General features: G+C 38.7%; 1 protein-coding gene across 25 annotated transcripts in view; it reads left to right on the top strand.

Annotated features, from left to right (window-relative positions):
* The window catches only part of LOC122562121 (receptor-type tyrosine-protein phosphatase delta), a 2484958-nt gene that overhangs the window by 2387413 nt on the left and 71200 nt on the right, over window positions 1-26345 (top strand). For all 25 annotated transcript variants that reach the window (XM_087996666.1, XM_087996678.1, XM_087996656.1 and 22 more), the window contains one exon: window positions 7542-7665. In XM_087996666.1, the coding sequence (XP_087852792.1) occupies window positions 7542-7665 (124 nt within the window). The remainder of the gene's footprint in view (window positions 1-7541; window positions 7666-26345) is intronic.

The raw sequence follows: 26345 nt of genomic DNA, 5'->3' as shown, positions 1-26345 counted from the left end.
AGCCATGGTGATTAATTCCACTTGTATCCAGAGAGTAGGTGATACCAACTTCAAGCACAGCATCTTTTAAACAATATGAGAAGGTAGTGCATGCTCAGTTTGTACTAAATGTGCCATCGAAGCTCCTTGATTTTCTGTTCAGCATTGGCCTAATGGTGCAGAAACTCCTATCCTCTGCCTCTTTTTTTCTGTTTCTAACCAGTTTGCTCTCCATTCTGCTACTTGTTCCCAACTCTGCATTCTCAGACGTCAGGCATTAATCTATTATTTGATATGTTAACAGAAGCCTGTTGTAATTCCAAATACATTGCTGTCTCTACTTCACTCTTCATGACATTTTCTGTTATATAGTCAATAAATTCAATGAGAGTGTTCAAGCATGACCTTCCACTTTTATAGCCAGGCCAATTCTGGTTTATTACATTTTCTATTTCTGAATGTTTTTATATTATGTTTTCAAGTAAGTGCTCCATTCCCTTACCTACCACCTAAATTAATTCATCTATAATTCTTTGGTGCATGTTCTTGCTTAACTTTTCAATTATTTGAATTAATATTAGTAGTCTGCCAATCCTCCAGCAATATCCCATTTCTAATGAGTTTCCAGTCCTAATATCACACATTTGAATATCCCTTATATTTTAAGGTACTATGAAGGGACTGAAAGATTCCACCATTCTCACCTATCCACTAAAACTTTGGACAAATTGAGTTCTCCTTTGTGTGGTTTTTCTGTCAGTTCAGTGAATTTTGCTGCATTTCTGTTATCATAAAATGTGACTCAAAGTAAAACCCAGCAAGTCCGGCAGCATCTCTGAAGAGAAATCAAAGTTAGTGTCTCGAGTCTGGTGACCCTTCCTCAGAATCCGTTCTATGGTTCCAGTTTATGAAGGGAGAAAAACCAGTAACTCCCAATTGTGCAGTATTGTTTATGCATTCTTCATTTTATGTCTGGGAGAAAGTAGTAAATGCGAATTTTAAGTTTGATTCAGCGGAGACCATTTCAACTGAACTCTGCAGTGAGAAACTGCAACCATCAGATTGGGATTTTCTTTTCTAAACTTCACTGCAAAGGAAAATTGGATAGTAGGCCATAAGACGTAGGAACAGAAGTAGGCCAATCAAAACTTTGAGTCTGTTCTCCAGTATATTCACTGCCTTTCAACTCCCACCCAAGATGTAAGTTATCCTTTCTATATAATTAACTTTTGGAAGTCCTATTGGGAGTTTCAAAGGAGACTCTAATGGAAGGGAAAACGCTTGCAATAAAATAACAGGTTATAAATTAGTATTGAATCAAACCCAAAGAACAAGATTTACTTCTTGACTCCAGTCTGAAACAATGGACATGATTTCAGTTTTTTTCATTTGTTTTGCTTCAATACTTAAACCAAAGTCAACATAGATTATGTGTGAATTATATAGAGAAATTGCCTTTAAAATAGTCGAGAAGTGTAGGTTTTTTTTCCTCCCTGAGGGTTATTAATCTGTTTTTTGGGAAAGACAATTCCGCAACTATGGAAACCGGGTTCTGGAACATATTCAAGATTGAATTAGATAGCTGTTTGGTCAACAAAGGAATTTGAAAGCTATGGGAATGGACAGAAAAGTGGGTTTGATGCCATAAGCATATCATCCATGATCTCATTGAGTGGTGGAAGAGGCTCAAAGAGCATATGGGCCTACTCCTGTTCCTATGTCCAAAGTTCCAAAAACCATGACCAATATAAATTTGTAAATGATACATTAATCAGCAGATACATAAAGATTGATCTCATGACATATCAACAATCTATTCAGTGTATACAACACCCATTTCTGCCAAATTGTCATTCAAAGCTCCAGTCTTTCCAAGGTAGATTCAAGCTCCTTTGATTTAAGGATTTAATGGCAGATTCTCACCTGACAGCAGCTCCCTGGTAACCTGAGTTCCATAGCTACAATTGAAATAATTCCACGGAGGCAAGTATCCTGTCAGCAATTCACCCTTTATTTACACATGGAAAATCAACAAGTTTGGCCAACTTGCCATGACCCCCAGTATAGTTCAACAGCTGTGACACTGCTCAAGCTGATCTGTGCCATTCAGGGATCAATCAGTCCTCTTGCCACGACCAACAGTCGAGCACAACTCAAGATGAGAACACAGGTTTGGGAGGTGCAACCTCTGTTGTCAAATTCATCTCTCCCTAAACGTATTTCACAGAAGTGTCAGCACACTTGAGGCCAGGGATTGAGCCACCACTGCTTCCAGTCACCCTCCAATGGTCTGTAAAACATGGATCCATCAACATACTCACTTATTAATTTTTGTTTCTAATTAACCCATTCAGAAATGTTATGGCTCATCTAGAGCAGGTGAGACTTGAACCCAGGTATACTGGCTCAAAGACATGGACACTACCGCTTTGGCACGAGAACCCTTACTCATTTGTTAGGTAACATCAGATATTAGTTTGTAATTGGCAATAGTTGCTCCAATTGAACAGTTAACAATTTAGTAGTATCCAGAAGAATCAATCTTGAAATATCAGGGCAAAATTGCTCATTCTCCTTTGCTTTAGCTGTATTTACATCTGGAAAAAAACATTATCTAGATTTGGCTTACCTAAACGTGCATCATATTTTAATGTCATCACATTTATGATGTAGCTATTTCAACTATAAAAGTCAGGACAGTAGAAATTATGTAATCAAGACGTGTGGAAGATGAACAATAGGAAAAGGGTCAAAAAGAAGTTATATATGTGAGTGAATAGGTCCCATCTCAACCTTGCTTTTAGTGAAAAGCAACTTGTCTGCAGAACCCAGAACATCCCTTTCCAGCAAAACTGAGTTAAATATTTGGAGACTGAATGTAAAAGTTCAAACTATGTGTTAACTGAAGAGCTTGTAACAGTGAGTTTATCATCTGAGATTGCAAAGCTGAGGAGAGACAGAGAGAGAATTGGAGAAGCAAAACTCCAGAGTTAATGAATTGTAGAGCCAGGAAAAATCTGCTGCCAGGTGGCTATGCCTGTGTTGAGCTGGGATTTGACGAGCAAAAGATGGTTGGAGGGAAAAGCCTTGCTGGAACTAAGTGAAAGACTCAAGAAGTCTCAACTCTTGCAAAATAAAATCTTTGAAACAGTGCTGGGGACTGGGACCAAGTATGTTCATCTTCCAATTTCTTAAAAGCATCTGGCTTGAGTTTTGGGACTGTGGGTGGAAATTTGAGTTCAAGAATTTGGTGAAGAGAAGAAAAACCTGTGTTTGTTGTACTTCCAATACTTTAACAGGACTGACTCATTAAGATAGCTTGTAATATTGTAGCATTCATGCTCTTTGATTTTGGCTTGTAAAATTATTTTGATTTAAATGATGAACTTCATTCTTGTATTCATATTCGATTTTTCTGATTCTTGAAGTGAATAAATAAATAGACACCTTACTGGTCTCTACTGAGATTGTAGCACAACAGATAGAGAATATTTATGGTTCATTCTCAAATAGAAAGCATCCCCGTTAGTTGAGCAAATTAACAAGATCATACACAGTGTCCATTATTTTTTTGAATACGTGTGGTCGAAAGGTGAAGCTTCCCAAAAGAGCAGAAAGTTGGGGAATTCCTGCTTCTATATGCCTTGTCCAGATTTGTCACTGCATAGTAATCAGGAGCAAGAAACTCTGCTCATTCTAATGAGGCTCACTAGGATCCTCACTATAGTTCAGCCGTAATGAGCTGTCAACTGGCAATCGTCAACCTGGGGCAGTCTTTGTCTGTGTTAAATAATATCACCTTTTACTGGTTCTTCATCTACTGATCAGACATGAGGTTCTTGTGGACTGCATCTTTAAAAGAACAGAAGAATATATTATCGAGGAACTGTGGTTCCTCAAAAAGATGTAGCACCAGTGTACCATGCTGTGGAGTGACAGACTGTTTACTGTTTACTTTAAATATATTAATCTTCAAAAACAATTAACAGACTTTTCTTACCTGATGAGTTTGTCTTGAGCTCCAGAATTTCTTGTCCAACCCATCCAATTCCACTATAGAGTGTCTCAAATTTATCCCTGTAGCCTTAAAATTAGGTCCTATTTTCTTGATGTTCAATTGGATTGTGCAGTGATAGAGGTAACCAATATAGTTATTTATTTTGATCTCAATATTCTGCACTACCCCATTCTGAAGGCCTGAATTGCTAGTTGAGTTATGGGTCACCATATCTGTCTAGCTCTGCTTGCACTTAGTCATATTTGAGCTTTGCCAGTGACTTATGATTGGTTATTTGATTGAGTGTCCAAGGTGGGTGGACAATTCCAGCTGAATTAAATCAGATTTTTATTCTGTGCTCTTCCAACATGATTCCCTGTGTAATGTATGACTTAGATGATCCCCAATCTATGAAATGCTTCCTCTTTTGTCTAAGGTCATGGACTAGTGATTACACCTATAACCTTCCCAGTCTGTCTGTGTCTGCTACATACTGACTAAACTCTGTAAATCATCAAACAGCCTGCTTTATGTACTTACGTATTTACTTTGTAGGTGTAATGGATAAAAGCATCATATCAGTCTCTGTGGAGCAAGAGTGTCATGAAATGTTAAAGTAGACTCTCCAATCTATTTATCTGGTTGCCTGAAGGAAAGATGATGGTGTGGTAGGGAAAGTGGTGATATCGGACATTATATTCAGTTCACCCTTTAATAGTTCAGTATGCTTTTTGTATGTGACAATTGGGTAAAATGATCAATGTTAAGTTTACATTTCAAACTGTCTTTTATTAAAGATTATTCCATCTGTAACAACAATATATTTACACCAATAAACTGTACACAGGGCAATGTATTTTAATTGAGGCTGAAGATTTAAACAATGCTTTGATTAATCCAACAACATAAGTTTTCTTTTGTTCATGGAAAGGAAATGCCACCAGAGTATTTATCATACATTTTAGATAGAGAAAAACGGTGTGCTAGTCGTAACAGTGAAAGGTATTTGTTGCATCAACAGTTTGCTCAGTAGTTAGCATTGCTGCCTCACAGCATCAGAAACTTGAGTTTCATTCCAGACTTAAGCTTGAACATTTTCCCCATGTCTGCATGGGTTTCTTCCAACAATACAAAGTTGTGCAGGTTAGGTAGATTGACCATGCTACATTGCTCATAATGTCCAGGGATGTATATTTTTGGTGATTAGCCATGGAAAATGCAGAGATACGATAAGGGGTTGGGTTTAGATGGGATGTTTTTCAAAGGGTCGCTGTGGGCTCAATGGGCTGAATGGCCTGCTTCCTTACTGTAGGGATTCTATGATTCAATGACAGCAGCTGAAGTGTTTGCGAAAGATTTTGGTGTGCATTTTAGAAGCTTACAAGCAGTGTGTTTCATAATAATGGGTTTTTAGGAAAAGTTAATTTAATAGCACAGTGGGTTAACTTTTTAAACCTCCATCACCACTCTCAGATTTTGGTAAATACCCTCTCCTGCGTGGTGATGCTGTGATGTTGAACTCCAAATGTTAATGCTGTAACAATTGGACATTTTCCAGAACCATTCTCATTTGAAATGATTTATTTGTAATATTGCTCACCTACGGACAGCAAATTGGATGATTATGAAATGTGGTTGTGCATATAAAGGTGACAATTGCAATTATGTTGGTTTTGTTTTAAACTGAGGTGATTGAGTGAAAACTCCAGTGGTAAAGGGGCAAAGCACTGAAATAGGGAACCTTGTATCAGTTGTCAAAGAAAATAATAACCCATCAAGTGACAAAACGAACTCTGTGGATCTTTAATAGTGCAACAGCGAACTCACAGTGGGCTTTATTAGAAGTAAATTGTGACTCAGTCCATTGCTGCAATACTGCAGTTGGAGATTTATTTTAATAGGCACCATTGGAAAGATGATTGGACTAAAGGTGTCAAGGGTTTACTGAAGTGTCGTCCCTATATCTTGTTGTAAGTTCCTTTCGTGGAGAGGAAATTATGGTCCTTTGTATTTCTGGTTTGCTTAATTATTTTCCGATGGCTCTTCAAACATCAGAAGAGAATGAATATAATTTATTTTGTGCAGTTGCACAGCTGATGTATTTCAGACCATCACTGGTCTGAAAAATATCCTGGAGCCTTTGGAGGAGCTTGTGATTCATGGGTGTGAAAATAAAATTTAATTTTGTTCTTATCCTTGTAATGGAGAAGGAATTGAATAAGTAGTGCACATTGTGCTCTGAAGCACTTTGTATTATAATGTTTTGTTTGTAACTACAGATTGGGGTTTCACAGCAGCCAGTAATTGCATTGTGTGTGTTTTCATTATAGGAACGTTGGATTTGTGCCTATACAGTAGATTACTGCGTTCAGCAGAGAGGTCACACTCTAATGCCAGTGACCCTGAAAAATTAATAAGGAGGATTGCCATGTTTGTGATTTACTCAGATGTAGCTGTGTACATAATGAAGACTTAAGGCTCTGTCACAACTACAAACCACATTGTTTGGCTGTTTGGTCACAAGTAAATGATTTAAAAAGCTGGTGTTGACCTTCTCTTGACTTTTTAGCAACAGCCTGATTCTATTCCATGTAATTATTTGTAGTGATACAAGAAGGTTATTTAAGGTTGCTACTGCCCCAAATAAATTCACATTATTTTTATGAGGTCAAATGAGTAATAAGAGAAAAACCAAACAAACTACTATAGATTTACAGTGATAGAATACCAGAAGTATAAGCTGTTTCCATTGCTTTGCAGTTGCTTGCTGCACTGAGTGGGGGCTGAGACTTGGCTTTTCCAGTGATAAATGTGAGTGAATATGATGACGTGTAAGGAAATAATTTCTTACAGAACAGTCTAATATTCACAATAGCCAATCAAAATACTTACACCTTTTACAAAAAGGGAAAATACGTCTTATTTTGTATTACTGTGTATATGGAACAGATATGTAATAACCGTTTCAAATTGCAGGCTGTAATTCAGTAGTTTTGTATCTTTTGATATCACTATGTATTGGAAAACTATTAGTATAATGATCTCAACATTAACGAAGTCCCAGGTATGTGGTCATATTATAAAGATCACCATTAATACTTACAGAAAAATAATTCCTTGTGATTAATTCCAACTGTTGACTGTTTAGAGGAACATCTTATTGCATTTCGCCAATGACCTCAATTATACTGAACTGCTAAATTTTGTTTTCACAATCCAGATCTACATACACTAAGTAGGTTCAATCAGTATAAACAAGCAGAAGCGATGCATCCACATGAATCCAGCCTAATCAGAACCTCGGACTGTTCTGAGAGTCTCTGAATGTCCAAAACAGCGAAAAGCTTCAACTTTTTTATTCCTCTTTCTTTTTATAAACCACAGAACCACAAGTACAGAAAATGAATCATAAAACTTTGAGGGTGAAAACGAGTAAGAGATAAAACTGCTGTGGTGGGATAGCCTAGGCATAATCAAGAATAACAAATGACTGCTGCATCTCAGAAATAATATTGTCTCAGCTCCAACAGATTTCTCTTTCTTCTGCTTTTCTCCCTCAATCTAGTCAATTGATCCTGGCCAGCAGTTTACATGGGAACATTCAAACATGGAAGTCAACAAACCAAAGAATAGATATGCAAACGTAATTGCATATGACCATTCACGGGTTCTCTTATCTGCGATTGATGGTAAGTGAAGTTTCTGAACTGACACACTTGTGAAAATCTGAACTTGGCAGCTCCTGACCTTTGGGAAAAATCTGCTCTTGGGAAAAGTCTCAAAATCACACTTCAAAATGTTCACTTCTTCCTTCAGGAATAAAGTTGGGATAACAAGCTAATTCAATTTTCACTTTGAGCAAAATCCCGGTGACTGTGTTATCATTTTGCTTTCTTTATTGTTTCATGGGATGTGGGCATCACTGAATTGTTTCCCTTGAATGGAAAGCTTGCTAAACCAATTTGGCAGGCAGTTAAAAGTCTGCTATGAATTTGGCGTCACATGTAGGCCAGACAGAATGAGAAAGACAGTTTCCTTCCCTGAAGGATATTAGTTAACCAGGTGACTTTTTTTTACAACAATCAATAATAGTTTCATGGTCACCATTTACAATGACTAGCTCTATATTCATATTTATTAAATTGAACCACGGTCTGATTTGGACCCATTTCCCCTAGCATTTGCTTTGATCTCTGGATAACTGGTTCCAATGATGTTACCACCATCTATTCGTAGTGGAACCTACTCAAAATCCATATCAAGTGATTTTCAAATTGACCATATTCTATAGCAGCTGGCAGTTGGCTCAAGCAATGGTAGAACGATAGTGCACAAGCACTGATAGTAAAAATAAATAGCCCAGCATTTGTTACAATGTTAGCATTCAAGGAAATTGTGAAAGTTCAGCCCTGACATTTGAAGGTGCATTCTCATCCTCTGGAAACTTGAACCATAGTGACAGAATAAGTTATTCAGTTTACTAAAAGTTTATTCTTAAGAAGTAAGATGCAGAAAGTTGCACCCAGAAAAAGCTGTCAGCTTTCCAAAGAAATTCATTTGGAGAAATGAACACAATGGAGACAGCTAAGGTTTGGGTCAGTGGGTAATTGGGAAAATTACTTTTGTACCTGGCTGAGTTTTTTTATATTTATTCATGGGATGAGGGCATTGCCAACTCGGCCAGCATTTTTTGCCCATCCCAGAAGGTAGTTGAGAGTCAACCTTGTTGTGGGTCTGGAGTCTCATGCAGTCCAGATCAAGTAACAATGGCTTTATTGAACCAAATAGGTTTTCCCAACAACGGTTTCATGGTCGTCATTAGACTCTTAATTCCAGATTTTCATAGCATTCAAATTACACCATCTGTCACAGTGAGATTCGAACCCAGATCTCCAGGATATTTTATGGGTCACTTGATTAACAGTCCAGCAATAATACTATTTGGCCATCATCTCCACAGGGTAGAGTGACTATATTGCATTGAAAATTGGTGAGCTGGGCTTTCTGAGAAGGTAGACTCAACAGACTTATTGTTTAAGGTAATGGTTCTGAAATGTTTAATATTGGAGCCAGCATTAGGCTCCATCCAAACTGATAATGTTTTATGGTCTTGCATGGGAAAAGGAAGCATCTAGCTTGATATCCCAATGGAGACGTATATTACATCATTGTCTCCCGATTGGCTAATGAAACATCAAAATTGAGACTATGAAATTGTAACTATTACTATCATCCACAAACAACATCTTGTTAAGATAGCTGCTTCATTAGAAAAGACTCAATCACACTTCATCTTCGACCCCTGCTGACCAAGTGGTTCCTTGATTTATTATGACGTGTTAACATTTAGTTACAGTGCTCTAGCAGGGGCTGTCTAAATCTTATTGTTCATTTTAAAAATGGATTGGTGGCAGTATTCTACCACGATCACTGTATTTTCGTGTACGTGTATCTGGAATACTTCTTCTATTCTGCACATAATGAATTTAGCGACAAAGTTCAGAAGCTTTACAGAATTAGTGGGAGTCCATCTTCACTAATAGGCCATTATAATGTGAAAGCAGAAAGGCTGGAAAGATGCCAGGACATCAATGTCAGAAAAGAAATAAAGATTTTTCATATTTATCAAAGCCTTGTTCGCAATTTGCCTTTCTCTGTGCATATGTAATTAGAGTTTTTACAGGCAATTGTACTTTATAAGATTGTAGTATTCAGTAACATTGTATTCTATACAAAGCTACCAGGATTAGTTGTAGCAAACCTTAATATTTTGGCTACATGTTTTAAATAACTTCATTTAATTGCATTTTCTCAAGTCATTGTTATTCTGAAAATATTTACAATAAATAAGGCAGTTCATGATTGGCACTGAAATACTAATTATACTTGAATTGATTCATCCATAAAATGTTATCCATGTGCTAAATAGCATTATTTCTCAGTCTGACAGCCCAAAACAATGCATCTGGGAAACAGAATAGAAATCCTTGACAGTTTGGCATGTTTGTTAACATTCCAAAACATGAATAGGTTTCCAGTTTTCTGATATATTGCAGTTGAAATGGATTTGAATCGCCAATGACCTCTGCAGTATTCATAAAAATTAAACTCCACCCAAAGTCACACTTGAATCCTTTTTTTAACAAACATCTCATGGTGGGTATCTGCAATACATTGGAGAAGATTAGAAGGAGTCTAATTAAAATATTTTAAGATGGTAAGATTGTGTTATAAAATAGTTAACATTTTATCCTGGTTCCCATGTTCACTTATTTTACAAAAACATTCTCTCTCTATGTGTTGTCCCTTTCTCCTTTAAATCTGCAGTCATCGACCCATTTCTCAAACAAATAAATCAACCTTTTGACCCCATTTTTCCTGGAAACTGCCACCCACCTCCAAACTCCCTTTCCTCCGCACAATCCTTGAACATGATATTGGCACCCAGGTTCATTCCTGTCTTTCCCAGAACTTCAGGTTCTCTGTCCTGCCACAGTACCAAAATGACTCTTCAGCAAAATTTGAAATGATGTCCTACATGACTTTGACAAACTTTCTTTCTTGTCCTTTTCAACCTCTCTCTAGCCTTTGACACGGTTGAATATGTCTTGCCCGTGCAATGCTTTTCCACTGCCATTCAGCTGGTTAGGACTATGCCATATGACACAGGCCATTCAGCCTATCAGGTGCTCCACCATTCAGCAAAATCAGGCTGATTTGATAATCTTAAACTCCACTTTCCTGCTTTTTCCCCATGATTTTTAATTCTCTTACTCACTAAAAATCTACCTACCTCAGTCTTGAATATACTAATGAACGAGCCTTGATCGCTCTCTGTAATAAAGAATTCCACACATTATCCTTTAAGAGTTCTCTCACCTGGTTGCATTCTGGCTATCAAACTATATCCAGAGAAATATTCTTGCTGCTACACCTGTCCCCCAAGGATCTATCTTTTGTTTCTTATCTACATGCTGCCCATCACTGAAATTGTCTAGAAGCACAGCATTAATATTCACATGTATGCTGATGAAACCCAGCAAAACCACACAAATACTCTTATTGATTACGCCCCTGGTGTTCAATAATCAGACTGCATATCCACTTTCCAATACTGGAAAAGGAAAGGACGACTCAAAATATTAGGATGGCTGAAACCAGTGTTTTCAATCCCCACTCAAAATTCTGATCCCTAGCTAGTGACTCCATCAATTCTCCTGGCAACAGTCTGAGACTGTTATAAACAGTTTACAACTTTGATGGCATATTGTTTCCTAAGATTGTTAATGTTAATGCTGTCAATAATACTGCATGTTTTACTTCTGTAACTTCACCTCTGTCTCAAATCATCTACTTATTCATGCTTTTGTAACTGCTAGACATGGCTATTCCAGTGTACTCCTGGCTCATCTCACACATAGTATTCTCCACAGGTTTGAAATATTCCAAAATATTGATAGTGTCTTGCTTCAAATTCTCTTTTCGCCACCTTGTGTTTCTTGGCCAGCATTAGCTCCCAATAAAAAAAGTTTTGAATTTACAATTCTCATCCTACTTTTCAAATCTTCCATGACCTCACTCCTTCCTGTCTCTGAAATCTCCTCCAGCTCATCTGAAAATTCTATGCTCCTCTAATTCTGGCCACTTGACCATCCCATGTTTTATTTGCTTCACCATTGGTGACTGTGTCTTCAGACGCTTGGACCTAACTTTGGGAGTATATAGCTATACTTTTTTGAATATAAAGTTATTTTCTTCCCTTAAGGTGGTGCTGAAAATCTACCTCTCTGACTAAGCTTTTAGTCACCTTCCCTTATAGCTCAATCGGTATTAAGGGTCATTTTGTAATTTTCATGTATAAAATCTTGAGATGTTTGCTTGTATCAAAAGCATTATATCAATATAAGATTTTTTTACAGTGTGATCGCAGAGAGAAAAACATACAATTTCCTCTGGTTTGATAATGTGTGTTGAGTGATTAAAAATTTTAGATTTCCAGCATTTTGAGTAGAGAGATTCAGATAATTTTTATGTAGTTCTTAAAGCAATAGGTGTGACACAGATCACAGCTGTTTCAAGAAAATGACCTTGAAAGGCAATGGGGAGAGAGTGTAATAGTGAGATTAATTTTCAACTGATGCAGGAAAATTCTGGCACAGCTGTGATTGGTTGATTGGCCTCCTCGTGTACTACGAATTTTTGTGACTTTACTTATTTAATGTCATCTAATTTGGTAAATTCCTAATCAGAGCTGTTACAACAATGGAGAACAGACTTTGAGTCAATGTAGTATTCTTTTGGAAAAAAACATTGCACTTCATTGTAACAAGTATCAAATGAAATGAACACAAAGAAGATGGCCCATGTTTAACATCTGTGAAAATTGTGCGACTGAGCAATTAAAATTGCCTGGTTACTAATCTGTACTGGATGTGTCAGGTGCTGACAGTTCATGTTTTCAATCTACTGAACAGGCGACAGTCACACCCACTTTAAAGTTACAAGACTCATTGGTACCTAACTGCAATTTCAGTTAGGTACCGTAAGTTCCCAGCCTATCTGGGAACTTACGGTGGCTGGGAATTTATGGTGAAATTTTGACAAAGTGAAGATTTCACACCATAACTGTCTCACCAAAACTGGATTGACATTATGTTTGGATCTGATGCATATTAATACATTTATATGTCTGGCTGCCAATCATGACAAATTTCTCTTGTGCCTTAATTTGAAACTTGCATGTTAGTAATAACATTAACAATAACTTATGTCTCTCTGTTCCATCAGCAGATAGATTCTCGTGTGAAGAGGTTGTTAAATCCTAAACTGTACAATTACTTTATATGTATTTATACTGCACTCAGTCAAAAATTTCACAAATATTCTTTGATGAATTATAATTTCTAAAAGACTCAGTAATGGTCTATTTTTATCTATGAGACACATCATAAGCTCAGAATAACTGAAAGGAGAAGTAATATCTAGTGAACATTTTTCTAATGCATGAGCAGCAATCTAAGTAGTAGCCCCCAAAAGTTATGAGTATTTGCAGATAACAGCCAGTTTATTGTAAAGTTAATTTTGAAATGTACTGGCAAATAACACTTTTTTAAAATCCTTCTTGCATTTTCAGCAATGATCAACAACATAGCGCAGTTATAGGTCCGAAATATAGAATGTGTCCTCCTTAATGTACAGCAACACCAAAGCAATTATCAAAAAGTAAGATCATAAGTAGGAGGAGCATTTAGTCCAGTGAACCTACTCCACCATCTCACAAGTTTGTGATAAACCTGATAGTGGCCTTAACCCCACATTACTCTGTAACCCTTGCCTCCTTTGGAGATCAAAGACCTTTCTAACTCAGCCTTGAATGTATTCAGTGATGCAGCCTCCACTGATGTCCATGGCAAAGAATGTCAAAGATTAATGCTCCTCTGGGGGGAGAAATTCCTTGTCAACTCCATCTTAAACAGTTCTTAAAATTGCTTTTCATTCACTCGTGTGACCATAAAACATGGGAGTAGAAATTAGGCTATTCAGCCCATTGAGTCAGCTCCACCATTCAATCATGGCTGATAAGTTTCTCAACCCCCTGTTTTCTCCCTGTAACCCTTGATCTCCTTGATACTCAAGAACCTATCTAAGTCAGTCTTAAACATACTCAATGACCTGGCCTTCACAGTCTTCTGTGGCAATGAATTCCATAGATTCACTGCTCTCTTCTGGCTGAAGAAATTTTTGTTTAGTTCTAGTTGGTGATCACCAGACTAGCGACAACCTTCCGGTATCTAACTTGTCAATTCTGCCCTGACGTTCATATGCTTCAATAAGATCATCTCTTATCTTTTCTAACTATCAATGAGTATAGATGCAAATTGCATAAACTTGCCCCAAAAGATAGCTGTTTGATGCCAGTAATGTCTGATAGATTCTTATGTGCCCTCTTGAAACAGCTTCCAATAAAATTACTTCCCTCTTTAAGAAAGGAGTCAAAATCAATCCACAATACTCCATTTTGATCTTAACGCTATCCTGTACAGCAATGCCAAAGCTTCCAAACTTTTATATACCATCTTCCAGCATTGAAGATCACTTTCCATTTGCCTTCCATGCTAATGTTCTTTTGATTCATTTTTTAAGGACACACTAATTGATTTGTCCCACAGCATTTGACAGTCTTTCTCCATTTGAATAGTATTCTGCTTTTCTGATCTTCCTGCCAAAGTGGGCAACCTCTCAAATTTGCATTTTATAAATCATTACCAGTTTACTTGAAAATTCCAGCATCCACAATAACTTTGCTTTAACAATATTAGCAGTTCATAGTCACTGTTTTTGTGTAATGCCAACCTGTAACTGTTGTATTTGCCATTAAATGAAAAACTCTTTGTATTGATTTCTGGGCCCTGTACTGCTTACGGTACAAAGCTTGGAAATCGGTTGAATTTGATAGCTTGAAAGCAGACTAACTGCTAATGAACCTAGTTTCCCACCTTTGTTATTCTCACCAGGCCCATGAAATGTCATGAATGCTGTACCAAAACATTATTAAACATAAAAAATGTTTGTTGGTTTCTGCAGGGCTTACAACAGTACCTTAATTTCATTGAACTGAAAAGATTCTCTCTAATCTTAAACTCTGTAAGTGATCTATAAGACATTCATCCTAATTTCGGGACAAAAGTAATCATTATCCTGAGAGAAATATAGTTGACCACAACTGCACATTACATTTTAAAAATATAACTAGCTTCCCTGTAAAAGCAGCTGTGAAACACAACATTGTCTCACACAGTCATAGCGATCAACAGCACAAGAAAAGCCCTTTTTGGTCCACCAGGTCTGCACCAGTAAAGAAACAACCATCTAATTATTTTCTCAAAGCCTTGTGTGTATTGTATGCCTTGGCATTGCAAGTACACATCTAAGTAAGTCTCAGCACTAAACACTTCTAGAAGTATTGGAAGTGGATATTAAGAATAATAGCAAGTTTGAATCTTGGTGAATCACATGATCATATCACTACCACCCACTCAAAGAGCAAAAATGTCCAGACTTTGGCGAGACTCATTTGCTCACAACACCATTATCCCAAATTCTCCAACAAATTGAGGAGGGTGGAAATGATGACATGTCTAATCCAGCAATAAAAGATCTCTGAGTGAAGCACTGAGCATACAACTGGGAATGCTGACAATGTGCGAAGGTTGTGACCCTACCCTTCAGTTTTCAGACATCTGTCTGAAAGTCACAATGGATGTAGCCGGGACCAGAAGTGTTCTGTTGTGAATAGGAGAAGGTCAATAAGCAGGAAATGAGTTGCTGGTCCTTCAGCTTTTATTAGGCTTTACTGGAATACTGCAACAGGCCAAGGACAAAAATGTTAGCAAGATGGTGCATTGGAATGGCAAGCAACCTCAAAATCAGCATCGGTCTTGCAGATAAAGTATAGGTGTTCCAACTCTCATCCAGAACTGAAAAGAATAATTAGTTTTACTTCCAATTTATATTCCCCTCTAAATGTCACCTGGTCATCTCTGAATCATCCCTCCCCTTCACTGTTTCTATTTTTGGTGATAGGTCCAAAAATATCCACCAATATCTATTACAAATCCAACAAATGCCACAGTTACCTTGTTACTTTACTTCCTCATACTCTGCTTTCTATAAAGACTCCATTCAATTTTCCCAGTTTCTCAGACTGTTGTATCTGTTTGAATTATGCTACTTTCTATCCGTCCATCCTACCTGTCTTCCCTGCCCTTCAACCAAGGTGTCTACAACCTGTTTTCCACATTTCTGTGCTCACTTCTTCCTACCTCTCCCAGAATTGTGAAAGGGTCTGCCTTGTCCTCAATTTCCACCACTCCACAAAGGATCGTTGTCTGCCACCTCCAACAGGGTATCACGATTTACACGTCTTCCCCTCCCCATGATGTCAGCATTCTGCAGGGGCTGTTCATTCCATGAAACCCTGATCTACTCATCCATCACTTCCAACACCTCTTCAACGACTCCCTCATATAATCATAGAAAGTGTAACACTTGCCCCTTTAGCGGCTCCTCCTCACCATCTTAAGGCCCCAAACACATCTTCCAGTGATTTATTTATACTTTCAATCTAATCTTCTGTGTGATTTGCTCACAATGTGGTCTCAATACATTGAGACCAAACGTTAGACTGCTTGTTGGAATTACTGCTCTGACTGCAAGAATGACCTCTATCATCCAGTTATGACATTTCAATAACCATCTCGTTCTGATACTAGCATTTCTATCCTTAGCCTGCTGTAGTGTTCCAGTGAGGCTCAACTTAAGTTAAAGGTTAAAAATCACACAACACCAGGTTATAGTCCAACAGGTGAAGGAGGGTTGCTCCGAAAGCTAGTGTGCTTCCAATTAAACCTGTTGGACTATAACCTGGTTTTGTGTGATTTTTAACTTTGTACACCCCAGTCCAACACTGGCATCTCCGAATCTTAAGTTAAAGGAGCAGTGATTAATTTTCCAATTAGGCACAGCCCTGATGTATCAGCATTAAGTTCAGCAACATCATGCCCTGAACTCTGATCTTCATTTTAATTGTCCCCTTCCATTCTCCCCTCCATTGTCGTGATTGCATGTGTTCCTTACCAGAAGACTTGGCATTTTTAATGCTGCTAACATCTACCAAAAGCCTTGCTGCTCATCTATATGTCTCTATCATTATACATTAGCACTCCTTTTGCTGTGGGGCACCTTTCAGTTCTGCTACACACACACACACCCTGCCCCTTGTTTCTTCCAGCACATAAAATCCATCACTTTTCCAGTCCCTTCTTCAGTTCTGAAGAAGAGTCATATTGAGCTTAAAACATTAATTCTCGCTTCCTTCTTCACAAATGCTGCCAGACCTCCTGAGTTTCTGCAGAACTTTCCGTTTTTGTTTCAGCTGCTTGTGAAAGCTATTTTGTGTTGTTTGAGTCGCCACACCAACTATGCATACTGCATATGCACAAGTGCAGAATGATTTCAACTGTGATGAAATGAATTTGATCTACTGTTATGCGATAACATTGAGAAGGTAGTTTTGCAGAGGTTTCCATTGATTGAGGCAGAAGAAGCTTGAACACAGTGGTGAATTTTAGGATGGCCACTAGTTTTCTAAACTGTCTGCAACATAAATGCTGGACTAATAACATTACAGTAGAGCTCACATTCTAAATGGATGTGTTTTAGAAGATCCACAGCACACAAGGTTATGGGCCAAATGCTGGAAAATGGGATTAAAATAGATGGTTGTTTTTGACTGGCAGAGATTCAATGGGCCAAAGGGCCTTTTTCAATGCTGATGACCTCTCTGACCCTGTGAAGTATTAGCAGAGTTCAGACAGAGTAATTCAGTGTTATCAATTTATAAGCACAGGTAACTGATTTTCCTAATTAGGAGCTCAGTGCCTCACCTGGAATGTTCCCAAATTTGAATTGGTCATCATGTGCGGAAAAAAGATCAGAGCTGCATGATTACTTGTTTCAAATATCAACTAAATGTTGGACTTCTCACCAATGTATATATTTTTGACAAACAATTCACAGGTTTTAAGTACTTGTGGAAAAACTGGATTGCTGACATATCACAAAGTATTGTATACCCTTCGAAAACACAATAGTGATAATAGCATAACTACATTTTGAATATGTAAATGTCTTTGACAGCTGTAGGTTTTGAGACAAGTTGCCATGGAATTGACCTGTGAGCATTCTATTTTTCCATTCCATGTTTTTATTGGGAATTAACATATTCAGTATCTAATGGATGTTCATTGCACCATGTGTGTGTAATTGAAATGAAGCTCATTATTATAACTGGAAATCCATTTAGTTTAGGCATCCCAATGTAAGAGCTTTGCTTTTTTTTATAATATTCGATAAAGTAGATAGGTTATGCTTGTAACAGTGAGATGCAACCTCTTCTAGGCATGAAAAATATTTTTATTGGAGTTGACAAGTATGTGTCCCCAAGGCTGTTTGAGTTTAGAATAATGAACTACAGTATCAGAATAAGGGCTAGGCCATTTTGGATTGAAACGAGGAGGAATTTCTTTGCTCAGAGAGTGGTGAATCTCTTCAGTTCTTTCAGCCAGAGAGCCAAGGAGGCTGACCACCCTTGATTTCTTTGTTCAGTCTTCCCTATATGGAAAACAGAATTCCATTAAAATGAAATCTGTAGACAAGAGCAATGTGTGATTGTCTGCTCAGGTTCTTGTCAGAGCCATAGGATCTCAGGGAATTATTTTATCTATCATGCCATTCTCAGTTGTTACCGTATTGAGTGTCACTCCTCTTAGTTTTCACCGTAGTCCTGCAAATTTTCTCCTGGTCAACCTCAGAACAAATTCATTCTGAACGCCACTGTTGAATGGATTCATTTTGAAATAGTGGTAGAATCATACAGCACAGAAACATATCCTTTGGTCCAACTTCTCCACGCTGACTAACCATCCTACATCTGGGTTAGTCCCATTTACAGCATTTGGCCAATTTCCTGCTAAACACTTCCTAGTCATATACCTATCCAGATACCTTTTAAATGTTATAATTGTAACTGCTTCCACCACTTCCTGTGGCAGTTCATTCCATAGATGCACCACCCTCTACATGAAAAAGTTACCCCTCAGGTCCTTTATAAATTTTTCATCTTTCAGCTTAAACTTGTGCCCTCCAGTTTTGGACTGTCCCACCCTTGGAAATAGATCTTGTCTATTCACCCTATTCATGCCCCTCATTTTTTTTTATAAACCTCTATAACATCACCTGTTAGCCTCCAAGTCTTCAGGGAAAAAAGCCCTAGCCTATTCAGCCTGTCCCAACAACTCAAACCCTCCAGTCCCAGCAACATCCTTGCAAGTATTTTCTGCACTCTCAAATTTGGCAACATCCATCCTATAGAAAGATGACCAGAGTTGTATGCAACATTGCCTAACCAATGTCCTGTAAACCTGCAACATGACGTCCAAAATATTATACTCAGTGTTCTGACCAAACGCATTCTTCACCACCATGTCTACCTGTGACTCCACTTTGAAGGAAATATGCACCTGCACCCCTAGGTTTCTTTGTTCGGCAATGCTCCCTGGGGCCCTACCACCAGCTGTATAGCTCCTGTCCCGGTTTGCCTTACTAAAATGCAACACCTTACATTTATCTAAATTAAACTCAATCTGCCATCCCTCGGCCCATTGGCTCATTTGATCAAGGTCCGGAGTGCACTATCCACTACACCACCTATTTTGCTGTCATTTGCAAATTTACTCACCATGCTTCTTATATTCACACCCAAATGATTTATATAAATAAAAGCTTAGCACTGATCCCTGTGGCACAGCACTGTTCACAGGCCTTCAGTCCAAAAAGCAACCCTCTACCACCACCCTCTGTCTCCTACTTTCATGCCAACCTTGTATCCAATTAGTTAGCTACCCTGGATCCCTAGTGATCTAGTCTTACTAATCAGCCTACTGTGTGGAAACTTATTGAATGCTTTGCTGAAGTCTATATAGACAACATCTACCACTATGCTGTTAGGTCAAAGTAGTTCATATCAAGTTGACATGAAAGACAACTGAGATGTAAACGTTTTGTCCATTTCATGAACAACTGGGAAAGTTGTGGCCTTGACAGAAGGTAGGGTGTATATGCCAGCCCGATCTTGGAGGGAGTAAATTCGAGACCGTTGTAACTCACTGCTTTCAAAATAAATTGTCTTCATCTCACCACTGGCTCATTGGCCAATTGCCTTCAATCAAAATTTTTTGACAGTGAAAATATATTTCTTTTGTTCACTGATGGGATGTGGGTGTCACTGGCTGGGTCCAACAGTTACCCTTGTTACCCTTGAGTTTCTACATTTTTACTCTATCGAAATCCTTCATAATTCTGACTAGCCGAATTAAGATTCTCCCTGGAGTCTTCCCTAATGTGATCAAAATAATTTCTATCTTTTTAGCTTCTACACCTTGCCCCAGTCTGGGTACCAAGCTCCTGATAAACCTATGCCATTTTTTTTTTCAAGATTTTATCTAACATTTTTAATTCTGTATGGCCCTCCCTTCAATTCCAAAACCAAGGATCCCCGATCCTTTTTTCAACAACAACATCACAATTTGTTCTGTGATTGCCAATTTCTGGATATAAACCCATTGCTTCTCCCACCCCAGGAGGAATGTTGCTTTGTTCCTTAGGAGCCCACTTCTCCACCATAATGCATTGCAGTAAATTGGAGGATGTTCCATTCTTGGCCACAGCATTACTTCCATCAGCACTGGAGCTCATTTGTGGGCTTTGCCAGTATGCAAGAAGAAGCTTTAGGAACAATCTAGACTACCCCAAGAAGGTAATTCCTGGGGTTCCAAAGAAAGGAGACCAGAGTGCAGGAGAGGAGTTGGGTCTAGCCTGTCAAACTGGTGGTACAGAAGGAAAGTTGGAGTGGAATTGTGAGGGAGATGTCATCCTCAATGCACTCAGGACCCCATTTCCCCCAAATGAAGTGCTCCCTCTCTCTTCCTTTCCTACATTTATTTAACTATGCACACTAGTTCAGTTGACCCTTTATTATTTATTTGCATGTGCTGGATGGGCCGTTGAAACTGGTGTTATGACTGAGCATGGCGGAGGAGGAAGAAGTGGCGGCCTAACATTTTTCCTGGATGGGGGCAGATAACGTCCAGCCCCACATCTCTATTTGTGCTTCAGTTTACACGTGCAAGGCTTTTTGTTGCCTCTCATTGCCCTTCTGTCCACATTGAGTCACTTTGCAGTTTCTGCATTGAATTTCACCTGTAATAGGTCTTTCCAATTCACCAGCCTGTGTCCTCCTGAAATCTATCTGTGTCCTCTTCACTATTGACTACTTTTTCAAGTTTTGTACCATTTTCAAACTTTGCTTTGAACAATCAATTTGTGATCTTTAAAATAAATCAAAAAACATTGACTCTAAACTGTCTCTGGAGTGACACCACAATGCACTTTGTTCCAGTCTAAGAGTAACCATTTACCACCATTCTCTCTTTTGTTTCCTTGCTAATTTCATATCCACACCAAGACTGTCTATTCCCAAGGGAAACTATGTGGTTTGTTTCTCAAAATACTTTGTAAGTTCAGACACCATGGACCACATCACATTAATGAAACCTGTCCATTACTCCATCCAAGAACTTTTTTTTTAAGACGAACAAATTTGCCTTTCATTGATATAACTAATATTTTCACAAAATGACCATTTTTCCATTATTGTAGTTCTCTAAAGGTTCCCCTGCCACTGACATGAGGGGAACTTACCATTAGTTCCTGGTTTCCTACTATTGCCTTTTTTAAACAGTGTTAAATTTCAACCCTTCAGTTCTCTGGCACTGTTCCTCCATCTAAGGAGGATTGGAATATTGTGACCACAGCCTCGACATTAGTTTTCTCAGCAATCTTAGGTGCATCTCATCTAACTGGAAGATGCTATTTTTCCTTCAATATCTCAACCAACATTCACCCTTTGAGCACTGTTATCAAAACAAATCATCCAGCTGTTTGTGAGTACTTGAAATGCATGAATGAAGATTGATTTTCACGATAAAACAAATACTACTCTGTTGCACTTCAAAAAACACTTAATTGGCAGAAGGGTATGTGAAATACCCCCAGGTCCTATATAAATGGAAGATTTTATTTCTTTCTATAAAATCTGGAAAACGAGACTGCTGCAGTTGGACTTAAAAATCTCTAATACAAGAAGTTCTTACAATGGAATAGATCAAGCAAAACGTATTTAAGAATAGATGACTGAGTTACGTATGATAAAACACGGATATCTTTGTATAAAACTTGTAAATAGTATAAAAATCTTGATAGACAAATTGAGCCAACTAGTGTTACATTTAACGAGAGTTACTAGATTCCATTGGGTGGAATACTGGAAATCAAGCCCCACTATTCCCAGAGTCATCACTGAAGTTTATAATTTTAAAAGTAGAATTCCCCAATTAACTGCCTTTTAGACAAACAGTAAGCTCAGACCTGCTTTTTGTACTTAATAAGAATGAATGTGTATTGCAAATAAATATATTCCAACTTCACATAAACAGTAGTGAACTGTCAATGTTAACTGTCTAACAGTTAAAATTCTAAACAACATGGGTGTAGTGGGTGGAGGGAAAGACATGGAAGGCAATTCAGTGATCTCGGTCCACAAGGTTTGCTGAGATGCTGCTTCTTGATCCTCCTTCTCCACGTTGCTTGTTTGCAGAAAGTACAGGGTGACTGATTCATCTGTAAAGTTCTCTGAGTTATGAATTCCGTCCCAACTTGCAGAAACAGTAAAGGGAAGTAAACTCGGTTACCTTTAGGCTTGGGATGCTTTGTGTCACAATGCAAAAGCAGTTCCTTCCCTTCCAGAGCCCCAATGGCTTCTGGCCCAAGCAGTCACACCTCAGTTTGTTCAGCTACCAGAGAGCCAATCACGCAGCTGTTGGCAGGTAGAAAGCTTTTCTCATCAATAATTGGTCACTAAATCACTGACCAATCAACTACGTGTTGCCGCCCAAATCGCCATTTATTCACAGACCCCAATCTCTAGCCTACCTGTGACTATACCTCCCTGCCATGTAAACAAAACTTACAATGAATGTCAGGAATTTATTTTGGGGAAAGTGCTGTTATCTGTCAACAATTCTTGTCTTTAAATCAGTTATCTTCCCATTTCAGTCTGCAATCAAAAATGCAGAAAATTAAAAACATCCAGTCTTTACACTGGGAACAAGAAAAAGGGGAAATCATCTTCCGAAGGTAGAGGGTATGGCTGAGGTACTGAATTATTTGCATTTGTCTTTACAAAGAAGCTGCCAACAATGGTGCTCTCAAAAAGAAGCTGGCAGAGAAATTTGTTCAACTAAAAATAAAAAGGAAATAGCGAGTTTTGAGAAGACTTGTAGCTCAGATTGAGGTTTTGCATCTAGATTTGCTCACTGAGCTGGAAGGTTCATTTTCAGATGTTTCATCACCATACTAGGTAACATCTTGGGTGAGCCACCAGATGAAGCACTGCTGATTTCTACTTCTTATTTATATGTTTGGGTTTCTTTGGGTTGGTGATGTCATTTCATGTGGTGATGTCATTTCCTGTTCTTTTTCTCAGGGGGTTGTAAATGAGGTCCAAGTCAATATGTTTGTTGATAGAGTTCTGGTTGCCATGCTTCTAGCAATTCTCGTGCGTGTCTCTGTTTGGCTTGTCCTAGGATGGATGTGTTGTCCCAGTTGAAGTGGTGTCCTTCCTTATCTGTTTGCAAGGATACTAGTGAGAGAGGGTCATGTCGTTTTGTGGCTAGCTGATGTTCATGTGGCTAGTTTTCTGTATTTTGAAGCTGTGTCCCCTAGTTTCCTGTAAATCACTGAATATCATGTCCTGCACAATGGGAACAAAATTTCCCCACTTTATACTCCCGTCCCCTTGCATCAACCCATTTGCCTTTCTAATCTATTCCTGTACCTACAGGCCAATGTTATCTGACTCATGCAAAAGGACACCTCAATCCTTCAGTATCATCGAGTTCTGCAGTTGCTGTCTAATTAAATAGTATGCTAATTTCCTATTCTTTCTGCCAAAGTATAAAAGTTCACCTTTTCCAAAATTATACTCTACCTTATATTTATTTTCTTTCATTCACTTACCCTGTCTATACCCCATTGCAGGCTCCTTATGTCATCTTCACAATCTATTTGCCAAATTGTCTTTGTGGCATTGCAAATTTTGCAAAGAATATATTCTGTCCCTCTTCCAAGGTATTGATGTAGATTGTAAATAATTGGGACCCCAAATACTGACTCCTGTGGTACTCCACAGCATGCCAGCTTGAAAAAGACACATTTGTCCCCACACTCTGCTTCTAGAAGCTGACCAATCCTTTTACTGTGATAATTTGTTACCCACTATGCCATGAGCTCCTGTTTTGATGCAATACTTTTATCAAATGGCTTTTAGGAAATCCTCGGACAACAATCCTACAGGTTCCTCTTTATTTACGTTGCTGCTACTTCCTCAAAGAATTCTAAATAATTAGTTAATCACGATTTCCCTTTCACAAAATCATGTCACCTGAATTAAGATTTTCTAAGTGCCGTGCTATAACCTCCTTCACAATAGATCTGACAATGTCAAATGATAGATGTTAGATTAATTGGCCTGTAATTTCCTGCGTTCTGTCTTCCTCATTTCTCACTATCTTCTAATCTTATGAGACTTGCTCGGAATGTAAGGAATTTTGGAATATCAGGATAAGCATAGTGAGATCCAATGAATAGTTGAAAATGAGGGTGATGGAGTATCCCCACTATCGAGAGCCCTGTCTGGCCTTTTTGGGAATGCCCATTGAATTAAGTTGGCAAAAAATCATTACCAGGCATCAATGGGCCTTCTCCAGGATTATGGTGCTTGAGGACAAAGTCAGCCTTGCAGAGAGCTACTGGCCAGTTCGAGGTTCATAGCCATGAGCCGACCGTTGCTGGTAGTGCAGCTCTTCCCTGAGGCCAGCAATTGTCCATCGACCTAAATGTTGGAAGTAAGGATGGGAGAGGTGTTAGGGAAGTGAAGGTGGGTTGTCAGGGGCATCAGCAGCAAGGCAAAGGTGGCCCACTGAAGGATAATCAGTTGGCACTGATGTGGAAAAGTCATCCATGAACCTTCCTGCCATTGATTTAATTGGGGCAGTGGCAGGCTCCACCCATCAAACCTGTCACAGTGCAGTGAGTTATATTCTGCCCAGTGACACTGAACCCCTGTCATTGAATCTAGCCAACTATGTGATTGTGTGTTGTGATACAGCCTCCTCAATACAAAACTGCAAAGATAATTTCATGCTAGTTTCAACAGACCAAAACCAATGGAAACTCTCAGTTGGAGCTTCTGAATAGCCCCGCACTGCTCGCAGCCTCAGTCTAGCTGTGGTGCTACAATACTACACAAGTATAACTCCAAACTCCTTTAGTATGGACCAAAACATGGGACATATGAAGATCCTATCTCTCCTCATTGTGTCAAAGATGAATGTCAAATTCAGCCAAGTTTACGTCCAAAATGCAAATATAAAAACAATGCTTAGTTTTTGTATATGTCACGATACTTTGGATATTTTCTGGTCAAGCAGATTTTGGGGCATCTTATGATGTATATAAAATGTAATTACAGGATATTTATGCTTATCCAGGCAGTTACCAGGTTAGCAGAATGATATTGGTGGCCTTGTACTCATAGAGTCACAGAGATGTACAGCACTGAAACAAATCCTTCAGTCCAACTTGTCCATGCCGACCAGGTATCTTAAACTAATCGAGTGTGTATCCCTGTAAACCCTTCCTATTCATATACCCATCTAGGTGCCTTTTAAATGTTGTAATTGTACCAGCCTCCACCACTTCATCTGGCAACTCATTCCATTCACACACCACCATCTGCATGAAAAAGTTGCCCCTTAGGTTTTTAATTCTTTTTCACCTTTCATTCTAACCCAATGCTCTTAGTTCTGGACTCCCCCACCCCAGGGAGAACATCTTATCTATTTATCCTACCAAGTTTTGAGAAGATTTGTAGCTCAGATTGAGGTTTTGGATGTAGGTTTGCTCACTGAGGTGCAAGGTTCATTTCCAGACATTTCATTACCCTGCTAGGGGCCTCAGTGGGCCTCAGCTGAAGCAATGCTGAAAATTCCTGCTTTCTATTTATATGTTTGGGTTTCTTTGGGTTGGTGATGTCATTTCCTGTGGTGAAGTCACTTCCTGTTCCTTTTCTCAGACAGTGGTAGATGGGGTCGAACTTGATGTGTTTGTTGATAGAGTTCCGGTTGGAATGCCATGCTTCTAGGAATTCTCGTGCGTGTCTTTGTTTGACTTGTCCTAGGACGGATGTGTTGTCCCAGTCGAAGTGGTGTCCTTCCTCATCCGTATGTAAGGAGACTAGTGAGAGAGGGTCATGTCTTTTTGTGGCTGGTATCCTCACATAGGAAGGACACCACTTCAACTGGGGCAACACATCCATCCTAGGACAAGCCAAACAAAAGACAAGCACGAGAATTCCTAGAAGCATGGCATTCCAACCGGAACTCTATCAACATCACCAACCCAAAGAAACCCAAACATATAAATAAAAAGCAGGAATTTTCAGCATTGTTTCGCCTGAGGCCCACTGAAGATGTTACCTAGTAAGGTAATGAAACGTCTGGAATGAACCTTGCAGCTCAGTGAGCAAATCTACATCCGTTTAACCTACCAATGCTCCTCATGACTTGATAAACCTCTGTAAGGTCACCTCTCAGCCTCCGACGCTCCAGAGAAAACTACCCCAGCCTATTCA

The sequence above is a fragment of the Chiloscyllium plagiosum genome, unplaced genomic scaffold (assembly GCF_037043375.1).
Source record: "Chiloscyllium plagiosum isolate Xiang-an unplaced genomic scaffold, Cpla_swu_hap1 HiC_scaffold_2, whole genome shotgun sequence".
Taxonomy (NCBI): domain Eukaryota; kingdom Metazoa; phylum Chordata; class Chondrichthyes; order Orectolobiformes; family Hemiscylliidae; genus Chiloscyllium; species Chiloscyllium plagiosum.
The sequence above is the reverse complement of the archived record's forward strand: the minus strand, read 5'-3'. Positions and strand labels throughout refer to the sequence as shown.